Raw genomic sequence first — 16,374 nt, forward strand, 5'->3', positions numbered from 1 at the left:
TAGCCGCCATGGCTTCCATCAATTATTTGCCCTCCACCATGCTCAGATCTGACTCCCACCAAGCCCTAAGAAGTTTCACGGGTTTAGGCATCTTTACTAGTTGCCATCATTAAAGTCTCGAAATGCCCTTCCTTTCAAGGACACTATCCCTACTTTTGGGTAAAGTAAAACGGACAACTGCTGTGGTATGCTGCCCTTTTCCAAAGAGTTATTCTAACTTAGCTTTTGGATAGAGCTGAGAAGAGCCATCCTTCCCTCTGAATAACTGTGCTACCACTCTGATTAAAGTCACAAAGGGTCACTTCGATGCTGTCCTGCCGTTTCCTAGGAGTTACTCCAGTTTCACTTCTGGGAAGAACTAGCTATCCCTACATCTGTGGTTTCCCGCCCTTCCCCGTGAGCCATTGTAATTTACTTCTGGTATAGCGATCAACTCCACTACTGTGGGATCCTGGCTCCCCTGAGTTGCTATATTTCCTCTTCTGAGCATAGTTGTTAAGGAGCACTAGAGGAGCACAGAAGTTGCTTTTAATCTTTTTTTCTTCCCTTTGCTATGATTCTACCCATGCATGCTCTTGACATTTGCACTACGCTTCAGGTATGCTAATTACTCGACTCAATACCTTTTACACACTAGTTTGGAAAGTAAGCACACTGATGCCAGATAAAAGTGTTTCCTCATTTCCATTTATCTGATTCACAATAAGTTGACAACCCTCTTTGTCACTTAATATTGAGTTGGTCAGACCAAGATTAACCATCCAAGAATGGTTGTTTTTTAGAAACCCTATTGAAACAGTATTTATAAAATAAAAATGAAAGGTAAAGAGATGCCCTTCAGTTTATGTCCAATCCAGATCTGACAAGAAAATGTAAACAACCGAAAACCTAGCTGGGGAGTTTTGATAACCAATGTCTTTTTCAGCCGTATCCCTATGTGCCATACCTGTGGATTTCTTACCACAAATATGCTTGTGAAATCAGGTGTGTAGTAGGATGATGCAATTAAAGTGTATGGCGACATTTTGTCGTTCAGGTGAATGGCGGTAAAAGCGGGTGTTGCATGCCACATGCAGGTAAGTTGATAGGGATAGTGTCCCGTCTTGGAGTGAGAAAGTGTGGTGCTCAAGGTTTAAGAGGTTTTTTCAGCAGGTGTTGAGTGGCTGGTGCTGCTACCTTTCAGCCAGGCTGCCTTTTGTGTGTTTGTGTCTCCAGGAGGTGAGCTTCCGCTGGAACCCCTATGCAGACGGGAAGTTCCAGTTTCATGACCAGACACTGGTGGACACAGTCCGTAATGGGAAGGAGCAGGATGCTGCTGAGTTCTTCCGGCTGCTGGCTCTCTGTCACACTGTGATGGTGGAGGAGAAAGAAGGTGAGTGGCGCGGCCTTTTAAGTGTGGTGGCAACTGCTGGATGTCAAAGGTTTGGGTGAGACTGAAGAAAGGCCGCAAATTCATAGGGGTGCAAAGACTGTAGTGTGTGGAAAAAACAACCATGAGCATACAAAAAATGACAAATAAAAGACTGAACAAAAGTGTTGTGAGGGAATACCATTCATGACAAAACCAAATTTTGAGCCAAAAAAAAGAGAAAAGCATGGTGGATCTAAGAGATGTTGAAGCAGTAAAGGTTATATATGTCCTTTTTAAAATTTAACCATAACTTTTAAAGCAGGAGAGAGAACACAGGGGCCTATTCACAAACTGAAATTTGTGGAACGTTTACTAGTTCTACAATCATACTAATCACATACTACAACATGCTACTCACACACCTGCATGCAGGCAGAGGTCTCTACCTGTGACCCTCCTGTGTGGTACCGCTAGCATCTCCGTTCTGACTCCGGGGAGTTCCGCATAACACGCCTGTTTTTGTTGTAAAAGTGGGAGCGACGTTTGAAGTGGCAAAAATGGGCAATACTTGCTACTAAAGAAGTAGAGTTCAGGGAGATGTAAGGAAGGGGTTTATGGAGGGGCATGCATCCACCCACAAAGGTTCCTACTGACAAACTGCACATCTAAAACTACTATAACCGCAAAGGTCCCACAGCAGTAGTTAATGTGCTCCACTTCAGAGCTGGAGTAAGCCAAGTGGCACACATTGCCCTGCCATAGGAAATAATGGAGGCAGGGACTAAAATTAGCAACTCATGGGAAATAATCTTAAAATAAATGCATTTATTTTGACTTTTTGAATATATATTTATATTTGTTCAATTTAATGATAAACAAATTATAAATAAAAAACAAATATTATTTCACTATAAAGAAATGTAATCACCTCTTTAATTTAAAAAAAAAATGTACCTTTTTTTATAATTAAATAAAGGGAATTAATTGTATTCATATCTTTTAGTAATTTTTGCCGCAAAATAAAATGTAAACATTTCACTTTCGTTGGGAATTTGTTTGAATAAATATTTTTAAAAATGTAATTTAATTTAGTATATTTAAATTAATAACATCTTTTGATTAAAAAAGTAAGCTTACAGTGATGTAGCATTTGTATTCTGTTCTACGTTTAAAATTAATTTATAATAGTTATTTAGAGTAATATTTTAATAAAATATGTCTGCTAGCTTTTGAAAAGTTTAATCCAGTCTTCATAATTTGTCAATAGTTTGCAATAGCAAGATCTTAGCCCAAGTGGCGGAAACCTTTGCCTACATGTGAAAAGTTACTTCTAGTAAATTAAGACTCATGAATTTGGCTCCACGCCCTGGTTTCATGAGTGAGAACATGTAAGTCTACAGTTTCTAAGAAATAATCCATCGTAAACAGTAAACAGTAGCCAATAGTAGTACATTTACTACAAAGTGTAAGAGTCAATTTATACATGGATGGTTAAGGGTGTAAATGTGCCTTTGTGAATAGGCCCCAAGTATTGCAAAAAACGGCAAAAGGAAAAAGCAGTAACGGCAAGGGGCAACAAGAGGGAAAGACAATTGCTTGATAGGGCAGGAGGGTGGGGAAGAGAAAATCAGTTACAGGAAACGGTGCACAGGATGAATATTTCGGGAGAGAAGTATGTGAGGGAAAAAATAGGCTTTGAAGGTATGTTTGAAGAGCATTTTAAGGGGGTACCCAAACCTCGAGAAAGTTTTTTTTTTTAATGAAGAAGGCAGAAGGAACGAGGAAAGTATAGTGTTACAGGCGCCAAAAGGAATAGAAAAAGTGAAAACAAATTTCAAAGTCGAAGGTATTCTATTCTAATATATTGTGAATGCGCTTAATACAGAACATTTCTATAAGCAGTTTAGGTGAAATGGCTTTTTATAGCTGGCCTTCTACGGATGCCACATACGAGCAAACACTGGGACGTTGGAAGCAGATGATACCAGCGGTTCTGTGCTAAACTCAGGGCGAAAACACACTCCAGAGCCAGAATGTTACCCAATCCGACCCTTTCTTGCGTTTTAGAACTGTACAGGACTTTGTGTGGAACATCTGTTTTATTTGTGCAATGCATGTCTTTTATCTATTGGCGAGGCTAAGCCTGCCTGGGCTTGATTCCTTCCCTCTCCATCAACACCGAGAGTGCACTTTAATTTCAGAGGATTAGTGGAAAGGAGCCACCTCTCCTGTGCATGCCTGAAGCCGAGCTTGATGAGGTTGTCAGCTGCCCTTGTGTAGCTCTCATTGTCTTCATATCTGGCGTTCTGTTCCTTCCCTGGAATCAGTGTACACCGAGGACATGCTGCGGCCATTACTGTAATGCAAGCTTTTAATACATTAGATTGAAACATTGAGGAATCCATACTTAATAGGAAAGCCTTCTTTTCCCTCCTATGGCCCGTGTAATTCCTCCCTTTCATTGCCTTGTTATGGGCGAGCACAAAGTGCTCCGTCCATTCTGTAATCCCTCTTTGGGCTTCAACCCACACCCATGTCACGTCAGTCTTTCATTGGTTCCTGGGCTTGCTTTTTAAAGTCCGCTTGCTTTCATTTGTGAAAGGCATGCATACGTCATGCCTTTTCCGGTGTTTAGCCCACCTACACAGCACCGGTAAAGTACCAAAAACATACGAGGCTCGATGTTTTCAGCCTGGAGTACGGATTACTTTATCTGTTTATTTTACACGCAGCGCAGTGCGAGACCCGTTGCATTGAAAATGCTTGTTTTTCACTGTAGGCGGCCGCAGGGGAGCAAGGGCAACAAGGGCCATAAGGCAAGCAAGGAATTTCTCCCTTCCCCTGGCTTCCCCTTTAGCAATCATGTCTGATGGCCAAGGGGGGAGTGGCTGTGATCTCCCTACTGTTTTCCAAAGAGGAATTGCGTGTTTTTAAACCAGTTCTTCTCTCAATAATTGACAAGCGATCGTTCTGAAGCAAAATATTTTCCTTGTAGGCCTTTCTTCTTGAATTTCCAATCATTGGACGCCCCAAAATGCAATTTGACGAATTACTGTTCATTCAGTGTCTCCAGCCAATGAGTAATATGCGAAGCAACCTATTAGTACATAGGTCACACTGTAAATTAAATCCCCGTTAATCAGTTGGTGTGCAATTTGCATATGGCTGGTTTGTGCAATAATTAGCCCAGCAGGACCAGGGTTCCTTCCCCCTTCAGAACTGGTTAAGATTTGCTGCAGTTGTGTGTATTATTAAACAGTGGTAATTATTTTATCAAGTTATTAAGATGCAGTAGTTGGACAGCAGAAGTCATATTGACTTCCTTCCACCTTGCCCTCACACCATCAGATTAAAAGATACTAAGAAGGTTCCTAGCTGCCTAAAATTATTTTTTTCATCTTGAAATGTATATCTTCCTCCTCTTCTCAAAGTAGGAAAAGATCTCTAATGGCTCTGAGGGCTTGATACATTCTAAAGCAAACCTATAAATAAATACATAAATATACAATTAAATGATGGAATAAATTACTTCAGTATTGAAACTTTCATAGATTCACATGCTTGAATCATTCTCCGTCGTCGAGATGGGAGTTCCCGATACCTTAGAAAAGTAATGTCATTATAGAAAAAAAGCACAAAGGCCTTCGGGCTTTCGGTTTATTACCATCGCATAGTCATTATTAAAAAAGGACTAAACTTTAGGGCAACCAATCAGGTGACACCACCCATTAAAACCTTCCTGAGAGAAGCTCCAGCCCCTCAGATTTTGTACCACATGTCGTGCTATGGAGTCTCCACTTAGCTCTGCTCAGTTTTTCCTGTCAGAACTCTTCAAAGGGATTACTACTGATTTTCTGCTGATTTTCTCATCAACATTTCACATATTTACCCTGGACATTAGGTATTCTGTGTTTTTTGGTGTTTCAAACTGACGTTTTAATATGCCATACATACCTAAAATAAGGACTCTTCAGACCCTGTGCCACCTGCAGAAAAAAAGGCTCCAAATAGATTACCCTCACCAGTATTGTATATGCTGCCCATAAATCCAGGGACTGCGGGTATGTCACACATTTTCTACTTAGGACCATGAAGGATGACTCCTTCTATGGCTCCAAAAACTAAAACCTGAGAAAATTCTGTCTCTAATGATGAGAGTGACACGTCATCTATATCCTCTTAGAAGACGCCTCTTAAGAGACTTAGGGGAATATTTACACTCCATTTGCGCCAAAGTTGCGTCATTTTTTTGATGCAAAGTCGACACAAAACTAACACCATATTTATATTTTGACGTTAGACCCATCTAACATCAAAATATTGGAGTTTGCACCATTTTTTAGATGCATGAACCTATCTTGCATCAATGAGATGCAAGGTAGGCGTTCCCATCTAAAAAATGGTGCTAACCCCATAGCCCCATATTTATCCCCCCATGCTAAAATGATGCACGGGTGGAAGGAGGGGCTAAATAATGGTGCAAATCTTGCTTTGCACTATTATTTAACACCTGGGTCAGACTAGGCGTTAGGGGGCCTTTGGACCCATTTCCATGGTTAAACACCATAGAATGGGTCCACAGGTGCCCTCCTCAAGTCCCAGGAACTCCCCCACCCACACCAAAGGGACACCAGAGGATGGGAGACACCATCTCAGGTAAGTAGGGTAAATATATGTAAGTCATTAAAAAAAAAAACTAAAGTGCCATCAAAGGCCCAAACTGGGGCCCCCTGCATGGCACAGGGTGCAATGGCTATGCCCAGAGGACGCTGGTCCCCTGTGCTGGCCATTGGGTTAGTGGGCATGACTCCTGTCTTTTCTAGGACAGGAGTCATGTGGTATGGATGGTTTTGAGTCAGAAAATGACGCTAGGCTGGTTAGAGGCATTTGTTTTGCCTCCAACCAGCCTAGCGTCATTTTTTGCTGCAAAAAACCCTTCTCCCATACCACCAGTCCCACCCGGCTAACGTCATTTTTTTTTTTACGCTAGCCCACCCTTTGCACCAGCTTGCACCATTCCATAAATATGGCGCCCGGCTGGTGCTCAGGAATGGTGCAAGACGGTGCTAAACTTTTTGGTGCAAAATTGCGTGTTAGTGCAGTTTTGCATCAAAAAGTATAAATATGCCCCTTAGGGCCTCATTACGAGTCTGACAGTCACTATACTGCCAAACTTGCTGTGACGGTCAGGACCACCGCTTCTGCGGCGGTCCTACCGCCATATCCACTGGGATCGGTGATCCCAACAGGCTGACATTGGCAGAGGTCAGAACCAGCCAGGGGGATGCTGAAGTTAGCGCCGCCCTGCTGATTAGAACCTGGTTCTCCACCAGCCTTTTCATGGCTGTTTCACCATCATGAAAAGGCTGGCAGAGAACAGATGCAGGGGACCACGGGGGCCTGCACTGCCCATTCACCTAGCATGGGCAGTGCAGCCCCCCCCCCCCTGCCCAGCACCCTCGCAATGCTCACTGTCTGCTGTGCAAATAGTGAGCAATGCGTGGGTGCTGGTGCACCTTGCGTGTGACAGCATTGCCACCGGCTCGATTTTGAGCTGGAGACAATGCTGCTGCCACTTTCCCGCTGGGCTGATGGGCAGAAACCTTGGTTTCCACCTGTCAGCCCAGCCGGAAAGTCATAATAGGTCTGGCAAGGAGGTCACCAGTAAGGCGTCAACCTCCCCATCAGAAGTTCGACGTATGGGTCTTCTTGTCTATAAAACTGATAATTGGCCCCTGAAAGATGATTCAGCAGCTCATTCCTCTGATGAACTACCAAAGAAGACATCCAAGAAGTCTTCTCAGGCCTCCCAAAAACACCGCAGCCCATTTAAGTCACCTCATAAGAGTGACCCCCCTTTCAAGATGAAAGGAGAAGACTACTTCAAGCTCCTCCAAAAGGCCTAAAAAGTTTACCTCTTAGCCTACAACACCTCCACCTCAGGTGAAGCACACTTTAAAAAAACCTTCATCTGTTCAGTCGATGGATGGCTCATCGACGACATCTCCATCGACGAGAAAATCATCGGCGACGACCCCATCAACGACAAATATCGTTAGTGTAACATCAATGGTTTCTACTGCCAATATTATTACAGTGTCAATGGCGGCATCTTCATCATCGACGACATCATTGTCGACCAGCCTTACACCTATATCATCGACAGTTAAGATTGCTTCCTCATCGACGCTTTTGTCGACTGCAACAATCCCATCGACAAAGACACACCCGCCGCTGATGACACTGCCGTAGATGATGACTCTGTTGTCGATGACACCACTGACGACAAGACCTCCGTCGACAGTGAGCAGCCCATCGATGGTACTTACCACATCTACGATGATACCCTTGTTGATGAAGAAACTAAAGCCATCTTTTCTTAAACTTACATTGTTGACGACAATAACGATGACCAAACCTATGGTAAAACAAAAACTAAAGGCCTAAATATGAGCTTGGCAGTCCCACCATGGGACCAGCAAGCTCATAGGGAGGACACCACCGCCATGGGCGTCGAGGCCAAAATCGTAGCACACAGCAACCCCAGAATGCGCACTGTCAGTAAAGCATACAGTGCGCATTTTGGGGGTGATGGGCAAGGGGGGCCCTACACTGCGCATGCCATGGATATGGGTAGTGCAGGGGCCCAGTTGCGGCCCAAGCACACCCTTACTGCCAGCCTTTCCATTGTGGGGTGACCACCATGAAAATGCTGGCGTTAAGTTCAGTGCCGCCCTGGCTGTGCACAACAAAAGAAGTCAAAGCAGCGGAGACCAATCTTGGATTTAAGAAACCTCAACAAATATCTCAAAAAGCAATCTTTCCAAATGGTCACATTGCAAGATATATTAAGTGTCTCAACACAAGGAGCCTATTTGCCATCCCTAGACCGTCAAGACACATATTTTCATGTTCCCATCTATCCAAAACACAGGAGGTTTTTAAGGTTCACAGTAGCCGACAGCCACTATCAGTTCCGAGTGTTACCCTTCGGTCTCAAGTCTGCATGGCAAATTTTCACAAAATGCCTCTCTCCAGTAGCTGCCTTCCTCAGACAGCAACTGCATCAAATCTTCCCCTACCTCGATGAGTGGTTGGTCAAGGCTCCTTCCAACCAGTCTGCAAGGGCGTTGACCATGGCTTGCACACACCTGTTCACCGAGTTAGGCCTCATGCTCATTCCAATCACATCTTCTCTCCAACCATTGCAATGGTTAACATTCGTAGGAGCTGTGCTAGACACAAACAGGGCATACCTCACGAAGGAGAGACAACAAAAACTGACCAAATTGGCACAGTTAGTACAAAAAAGGTCACTTTCCATTCACCTTTAAAAATCGTTTTGGGCATGATGAAATATGCGTCCACTTCAGGAAGCGTTGGACACTCCGTCCACTTTTCGTAACTTCAACCAAATCTTTGTAGCATACAGTGCACCTAGAAAGGGTTTCCCTCTGATGGAACAAAGTATCTCAAGATGGATCTCTAACGCCATTCTCTTCTGTCATCAGAAAGCTGGCAAACTTTTGCATTCAAATGTACAAACTCATTCTACAAGAGCCATGTCCACATCCATGGTGTTGTTTGCAGGTATATCATTACCAGATATCTGCAGAGCAGTAATCTGGAAGAGTGCACACACCTTCACGCTACATTACTGCTTGGATTCAGAAGTCCTCAGAGATGCGGCATTAGGACAAGTGGTTCTAAGGCATCTTTTTCAATAAAGGTGAGCCATTTCTTTCTACCCCCATCCACCTATTTCTTACGGACATCTTACTTGCTAGTTATATGTGTGTGTGTATATATATATATATATATATATATATATATATATATATATATTATCGTTTGCATTAAAGGACATTTTGTAGCTATAGAAATTGTGCTCATTACTGCTCTCTACTCTGATTCAAGCAGTTGAATCTATGAAAGTTCCAATACTGGAGTAAGAAAATAAGTTACTTACCTGTAACTGTAGCTCTGCTGTATTGGAATCTTTCATAAATTCACATGCGACCCACCCACCTCTCCTAGGAAGCTCCCCTTTACTTCCCTCAATACAATACTACATAAATGCACTAGTGCTTTGAAAATCTGAGGGACTAGAGTTTCTCTCAGGAGGTTTCTACAGGGTGGTGTCACCAGATTGGTTGACTCTTAAGTTTAGTCCTTTTTTTAATAATGACTATGATATGCTACTAAACCGAAATGCCTAAAGCCTTTGTGATTTATTTCTATAATGACATTACTTTTATAAGGTATCGGGGAATCCCATCTTGGCGACGGAAAATGATTCAAGCATGTGAATCTATAAAAGATTCCAATACTGGAGATCCACAGTTACAGGTCAATAACTTATTTTCTTAGTACCAGATGTTGCCACCTGAGAAATCCTGATTCTGTAGAATGATTATGAGTGAAACAATAGATCTGAGATTACATAGAAAGAGTTTTTGAGACCTTGCAGTGATTCTCTTTCTAAAAATAAATACTATGTAGTTTTTTGGATTTTCTTTCGAGAAATAAATACTATGTAGCTTTTTGGATTTTTTTGTAGTTTTAGACCATCATTAAGAGTCTGGGTGTGGGAACACAGGACCAGAATTAACTCGTTTTAGGCTTCAGGTGCAACAGCATCCTCAGTCCCTCCTCACCTCCTTCTCTGACAAGGGGGAGCTTGCTCTTCCATGACAAGACACGTCTTCTCCTTCCCTTCCTTACCTTCCGCAGCCCCTCCATTGACCCCCACCTCTCGCAGACGCCTCTGATCTCATCTAACAACGCCTCAACGAAAGTGAAAAATGGGAGTTTAAACTCCAGACTGAGGAATGCTGCCCTTTCAACTGCATGGATTTGAGATTTCTATGCGGTTTTATCTCTGGTAAAAATGGGGTTGAAATAATTACTCTCCAGTACAGAAAATGTGACTCATAACTGCACGGAACTACATGGAAGTTGTTCCTGCACACTACCTGTAATTACAGGTGTCAAGTTTGCACCAGTGCAATGCTGTGTAACTCGTAATCTAGACATTAGAGTTGTTTAAAAATTGGATAATGCTATGTTGAATGATAAAGAATTATTTAAATTTTTTGTTTAAAATTATAATGTGTGTAGTTTGCTGATATTAATTTGTTGAGGCTTTAATGAGAAAGAAGGAATATACCCTTCCAGCTGGGCACTTGAGTTAAGCAGCAATGTGTTCCCTGTAGAACTGTTTGAAGTTTTTCACTGGGACACCTCAGGAGCATATTTTCCACAACTAATGTCAACCTGACAACTATGGACATGTCAACATGTATTGTGTGACATGGAAAATATCTGGGTTGAAGAACATGTTCATTGCTCACCTCAGCCTCCTTTTCCAGGCGACCTTGTTTACCAGGCAACCTCACCAGACGAAGAAGCCCTGGTCACTGCTGCTAGGAATTTTGGCTATGTCTTCTGTGATCGCACGCACAATACAATCACGGTCAGCGAGCTTGGCGTCGAGAGGACCTACAACGTGCTGGCCCTCATGGATTTTAATAGCGTTCGCAAAAGGATGTCTGTTCTAGGTGAGCTCAAATGTCTGAAAAGAGACTCAACAAGGACAACTTATGGAATTGTATCCCACACTTTCAGAATGTGTCTTCAAGTAGATAATTATTGTGAGGGTCGTGTTCCCAAGATTGTGTAACCAAACACTTTCTATTAGAAATTAGTGTTTCCATTTAGACACATATCTCAACCTGTGCAAAACACTTTCTTACAGCATTTCACCCACTGCCACTTTACCAGAGCTTACATCGCAAATCAAATATATTTGGAATGTCCCTGCTTAGGTAAAGAATTTTTACAATAAATAAAACACACTAGTGATCTACTAGCAACTCTATGAATTCCCTGCTCAAATGACTGCTTGCTGGCTCCGCTGTACGTACAAGTACTGTTAATTACTCGTGGAGCACTCATGTGTTTTGGTGTGAGTGCAGTCCAATACATTGAGGCTATCACAGATGTCCTAACACCCTAAGCTTGTTAGGAGTTTGGTGAACTGTCCTAATGCTTGTTGGCCATTAAAGCTGGTAGCCTGGATGCAACTGGTCCATTGGCTGCTAATGAGGCAGATACATATATAAAGAAGAAATTGAAGTTTGGCAAAATATTTTGATTAAAAAATGAAAAGGCCTATATGCGCAACAAGGCTCTTTGTTGGAGACAGTGTAGTTTCACAAAGGGTGAAGAGGATGAAAGAGTCTGCCCTGAACAGACTCTGGTACCGTATTGAAAGACTAGCTACATAGGGTGGGATAGCATCAGCATCAGTCGAGGGGCGTGCGGGATGGTTGAGCCCATGTTTTTGGGCACTAGATGTGTGGTAGAGGCAGCTCTTGCAGCGTACACGGAGTGAACTGTCAATGTGGGAGATCTCTTTGAGGTATATTTTAGGATTCTGCTGTGTGACATTCTCCTTCAATGTGTTAGAGATATCAGAATATGGAAAGAAGTGCAGGAAGGCGTGAGTTAGAACAGGTTTTCATGGGATCCAGCCAGATGTACCTTACTTTCAACGCATGTAGCAAGTGAACCTACAAAAGAAAGATTAGCACCTGTAACAGCCTCAGTGTTATGCAACATTTAGCAGAGGTGTGAGAAGACCTCTTGTTATTTGAAGCTCTGCTCTTTTTCCAACAGTGCGGGACCCGGATGGGAAGATTGTGCTTTACACAAAGGGCGCAGATGATGTTATCTTTGATCGTCTCCATCCAGACTCAAAGAGCAAAGATGCTGTGGAAAAAGCACTGAATGTGAGTAGTGTCCTTCCACCTGGATTCTTCTTCTTCTTTACCTCTGTGATAATCATGAGAATATCAAGCTGACATGACCAAGGGATTCATTAAAGACCACATTCAAATTAGCCAGTACTTATTCTGTCATCCTTTGGGAGCAGTGGCACTCCTTACAGAATCAGTGATCATACACACACTGGTGCTCCGTGGTGGAGCACCAGAATCATTACACTAAGGGGGTCATTCTGACCCTGGCGGCCGGTGGCCGCCAGGGCCACCGACCACGGGAGCACCGCCAACAGGCTGGCGGTGCTCCCGAGGGCATTCTGACCGCGGCGGTTCAGCCGCGGTCAGAAAGGGTAAACCGGCGGTCTCCCGCCGGTTTACCACTGCCCGTTGGAATCCTCCAAGGCGGCGCAGCTTGCTGCGCCGCCGAGGGGATTCTGACACCCCCTACCGCCATCCTGTTCCTGGCGGTTCGCCCGCCAGGAACAGGATGGCGGTAGGGGGTGTCGCGGGGCCCCTGGGGGCCCCTGCAGTGCCCATGCCAATGGCATGGGCACTGCAGGGGCCCCTGTAAGAGGGCCCCGCTTGTATTTCACTGTCTGCTTAGCAGACAGTGAAATATGCGACGGGTGCAGTAGCACCCGTCGCACCTTCCTACTCCGCCGGCTCGATTACGAGCCGGCTTCATCGTGGGAAGGACGTTTTCCCCTGGGCTGGCGGGCGGCCTTTTGGAGGCCGCCCGCCAGCCCAGGGGAAACCTCAAAATACCCACCGCGGTCTTCCGACCGCGGTACGGTATTTTGGCGGCTCCCGCCGGGCGCGCGGTGACCGCGCCCGGCGGGAGTCAGAATGACCCCCTAAATGTCTTGACTCACTGTGATGCCCCTAACAATTGCAGTGAGTTTATCGCATACGTTTTGTTGTTTTCTGAAGTCACCTAATCATTAACATTGTTGGCGGTGGATCTTCATTGTCTTATCCCTTCAGTATAAGGTCTCTGTGAAGTGCTCCACTTTGCCCATTTAGTTTCCCACCATTTTGAAATAAATAACTACTTAATATCATTCTCCTCCACAGCCGTGAGGATTCTAGATATATATTCTAATAAAGTCATTCATGTATACCGGAGTACATCTGCATAGAACCGAGCTGTTGAGGTCCCACATCATTCTCCATCTTAGTGCTTTAATTGTGATTGCTATTAAGTGTGTCAGCTGGAGTGGACAGTTGGTTTCCTCTTCCTATTGGCCTTTCATCGTTGACTTCCTTTCATCCAGTTCTTTTGGTAGTCCAACAAACCCAGTGTTAATGAATTGTTGGGTTATTTATGCAGCAGGTGCAGTGACTGGTTAAACATCACATCTGGTTGTTGTTCACATTCCACATCTTGTTTGATGTGCGAGCTCTGGTGATACAATTCTGCATCAGTCTTCCATCCTCATACTCGGAGATCTATAAAATGAGCGCCCTGTGGCCTTGCTTTATATCTAATAGTATAGTTAATAAACCTTTACAGTAAGTACAGAAGGCATGTCTGTAGTAGTGGTTCACATGGGCTGCGTTCATTTAGAATGTATTGATTATCATCGTCTGCTCATTGCCGGATTAAACCATGTGGAGGTCCCTAGGCAGTCGAAATTTTAGGCCCTCTCCGCAAATTATCTCCCTATACGTTTTTAATTTTACCAACTTACAATTTTAATCATCCAGTTTTATTACACAAAGCTAAACATTACATGTACTTGTTTTGCACCGGATGTTTTTACAAGCTGACAGAAGATGATCTTTAAAGAACCAAACTATTATGTGAATCTGATGTCTATGGTTTATGTACTTCACGTTGTTAATGGGTACAGTAGATTAATACAGTAGTTTTTAATGTAAACTTTTCGTTTGTTTGAGTGGATTCATTTTTTTTTCTATCTTTTGGAAACAATTTAAGAACGCTTGATTGTAATTTTCTTTCAAGATCAAATCAATATTATTTTGACCCGCTGTCGCAGGGCCCCTAAAAGGAGTGTGGCCCATAGGCCAGCGTCTACTTTGCCTATTTGGTAATCCTACACCGCGTCTGGATATGGAAATCAATGTATTTTATAAATTCTTTCATGATCTCCTACCAAAGCATATCTGCACTCTGCCTGCCCAGATTCTACAAAATGAATCATGTTGTAAAACATTTCTCTCAGTTGCTGTCCAGCATACATGCTACTGCCTCTCCATCTTTAAAGAAGGAGGTAATCCTCTTTCTACTTCCTCCCTAGTGTGATTTCCACTGATGCCACTCGCTCCCTTCCACAGACACACCACAATCTATGTAAAGTGGGTCTTTTTCAATCCATGGCCTAATACACCCACTCCCTATCTGACGAAGTGACATAGGCGGGAAACCATTTGAAACATTCTGGCACGAATTAGCACATTACATGTAAAAAGAGAGGGAATGCTTTTATCTAAACTAAACGATAAAAACAACTGCATGCAGAAATACTAGACAGCAGTGCTTAATTTGTGCTTGTTGTTTCCGGTGCTGAGCACCGGCATTTATTTTTGAGGGCCGGGGCTTGTTCTTCTGCCTCAGGCATTTGCTGCGAGCAAAAGACACATATGGGAAAGACGGAGGAAGAGAAAAACTAAAAAGCGTCACAAAGGGAGAAAGTAGAAAGTTGCAGGAGTGAGCTGAAGGGGCAGGGAGTGGCCTTAAATGGATTGAAGAGGCCCGAGGTGGCTTCAGGATTACGCCGCCTCAGTATTCCGTGTTCGCACATTTAATTGCAGCAGCCACATGTTTAAGAGGAGGGCTTTGGGCACCGGCACGTTTTTATTTACAAATTAAGCACTGCTAGACATCAAGCAGAAATGTTAGAGGCAGGCAGAAATACTAGCCATCAAGCAGCCGTTAGCAGTGATGATTTAGTGTAACAGATGAAAAGGTCCACTAACTCCAGATAAGTTTGAAAGTATATTTATTCACAAAAAAATGGAGCTCCCAGGAATGCCTGCAGCATTGAGACCCGGGCACCAGTTCACAAGCAGAGTGAGCCATAAATCCAGCATATATTTCACCAGTAGCACTTCACACAGGAGTCCTGCTCTTTTCCTTGGACTAGCGCCTCACGCCACACTCACGATCAGCACTAAACTGCTCATTCTAGCGGACATGTCACCCACACACTATTCACTCTCAAGTAACTACATTCTGCTGAGCTCCACCACACACAATAGAAGTGACCGGTCTTCCTGCACTCGTTGCATCATTGGGTGATTGCGGCTGTTTCCAGTGTGATTCTTTGAACCACATCTTACATTTCCATTCGTTGCAGCCCACACCACCCTGTTGTCACCTGACACCGCAGCTTCAAGAAGCTTAACGGCTGCCAATGAGCTTACAATACCCTTAGCCATGTCAATGACCAGTCTGGGATGGTGAAACACATTAGCCTTTCTTGTGTCTTCGTAGAGTAACAATTGAAAACAGGTTGGTGTCTTGGATTAATGTCATTCTGATCAACGTTTTCAGAAGAAGCTACTAGCACTTGCAGATGTGGAATTTACTCCACTACAATTTTGTGACTGTATTGTTTTCTTTTTAACAAAATTGTGGCTTTTTTTCTGTGTTGATTGTTTTTCAGTCTGAATATTGCTTACTCGTATTCATCCCAAATACCAAATGTCCCTTGCTTCAATTGCAGATGGGTTGTCAAAGGCACGTTGCCCTGCTTCTCCAAGGCAGTTAAATAGCAATGCTTTTTTCTTTCAGGATCAATCTTCGAGGCATTTAAAGCCAGCAAATGATAGGCAAATGACCTAAACTATTATTTCCATTTTATAGGCAATTTCCCCTACAATGGTAGAGAAGAAATAGACTGCTAACCTGTAGTTTATAGGTCATCATATTTTAAGACAAGTCAGCCCAAAAATAAAATATGGCAAAGAATGATAGCAGCCTAATTAGATGTTAGTGTACCAACCACCCATCCATGGTGGCTAACGCCTATAGTTGAAGACATAATTGGAAGGCCAAAGTCGCCTTTCCTATGCTCTGAACTGGTTAAACAGCCTGGGGAACGCCTGGCTGTGGCACAGCTGGATTGGAGATAGAGCACTGGCAGACGAATACTAGGTATGAAGAGGCACACATGAACGTTCCCATTCAGGTCAGTGCCCTTTATGAATGTTTTCATTAAGCCGGCATAATTCACCATGTCAAAAGGCACTGAAGTAGGATGAAGAAGCTGGTGT

The 16,374-nt window shown here is 43.4% G+C and overlaps 1 protein-coding gene across 6 annotated transcripts in view; it reads left to right on the forward strand.

The window, feature by feature from the left end:
• Window positions 1-16,374, forward strand: part of LOC138268383 (phospholipid-transporting ATPase IC-like) — a 324,435-nt gene that overhangs the window by 189,647 nt on the left and 118,414 nt on the right. For 4 of the 6 annotated variants that reach the window (XM_069217965.1, XM_069217961.1, XM_069217964.1 and 1 more), the window contains 3 exons: window positions 1,216-1,372; window positions 10,723-10,911; window positions 12,032-12,144. In XM_069217965.1, coding sequence (XP_069074066.1) covers window positions 1,216-1,372; window positions 10,723-10,911; window positions 12,032-12,144 — 459 coding nt within the window. The remainder of the gene's footprint in view (window positions 1-1,215; window positions 1,373-10,722; window positions 10,912-12,031; window positions 12,145-16,374) is intronic. The other 2 variants (XM_069217963.1, XM_069217962.1) reach the window with 1 other exon arrangement.

Source organism: Pleurodeles waltl, chromosome 12 (assembly GCF_031143425.1).
Source record: "Pleurodeles waltl isolate 20211129_DDA chromosome 12, aPleWal1.hap1.20221129, whole genome shotgun sequence".
Taxonomy (NCBI): Eukaryota; Metazoa; Chordata; class Amphibia; order Caudata; family Salamandridae; genus Pleurodeles; species Pleurodeles waltl.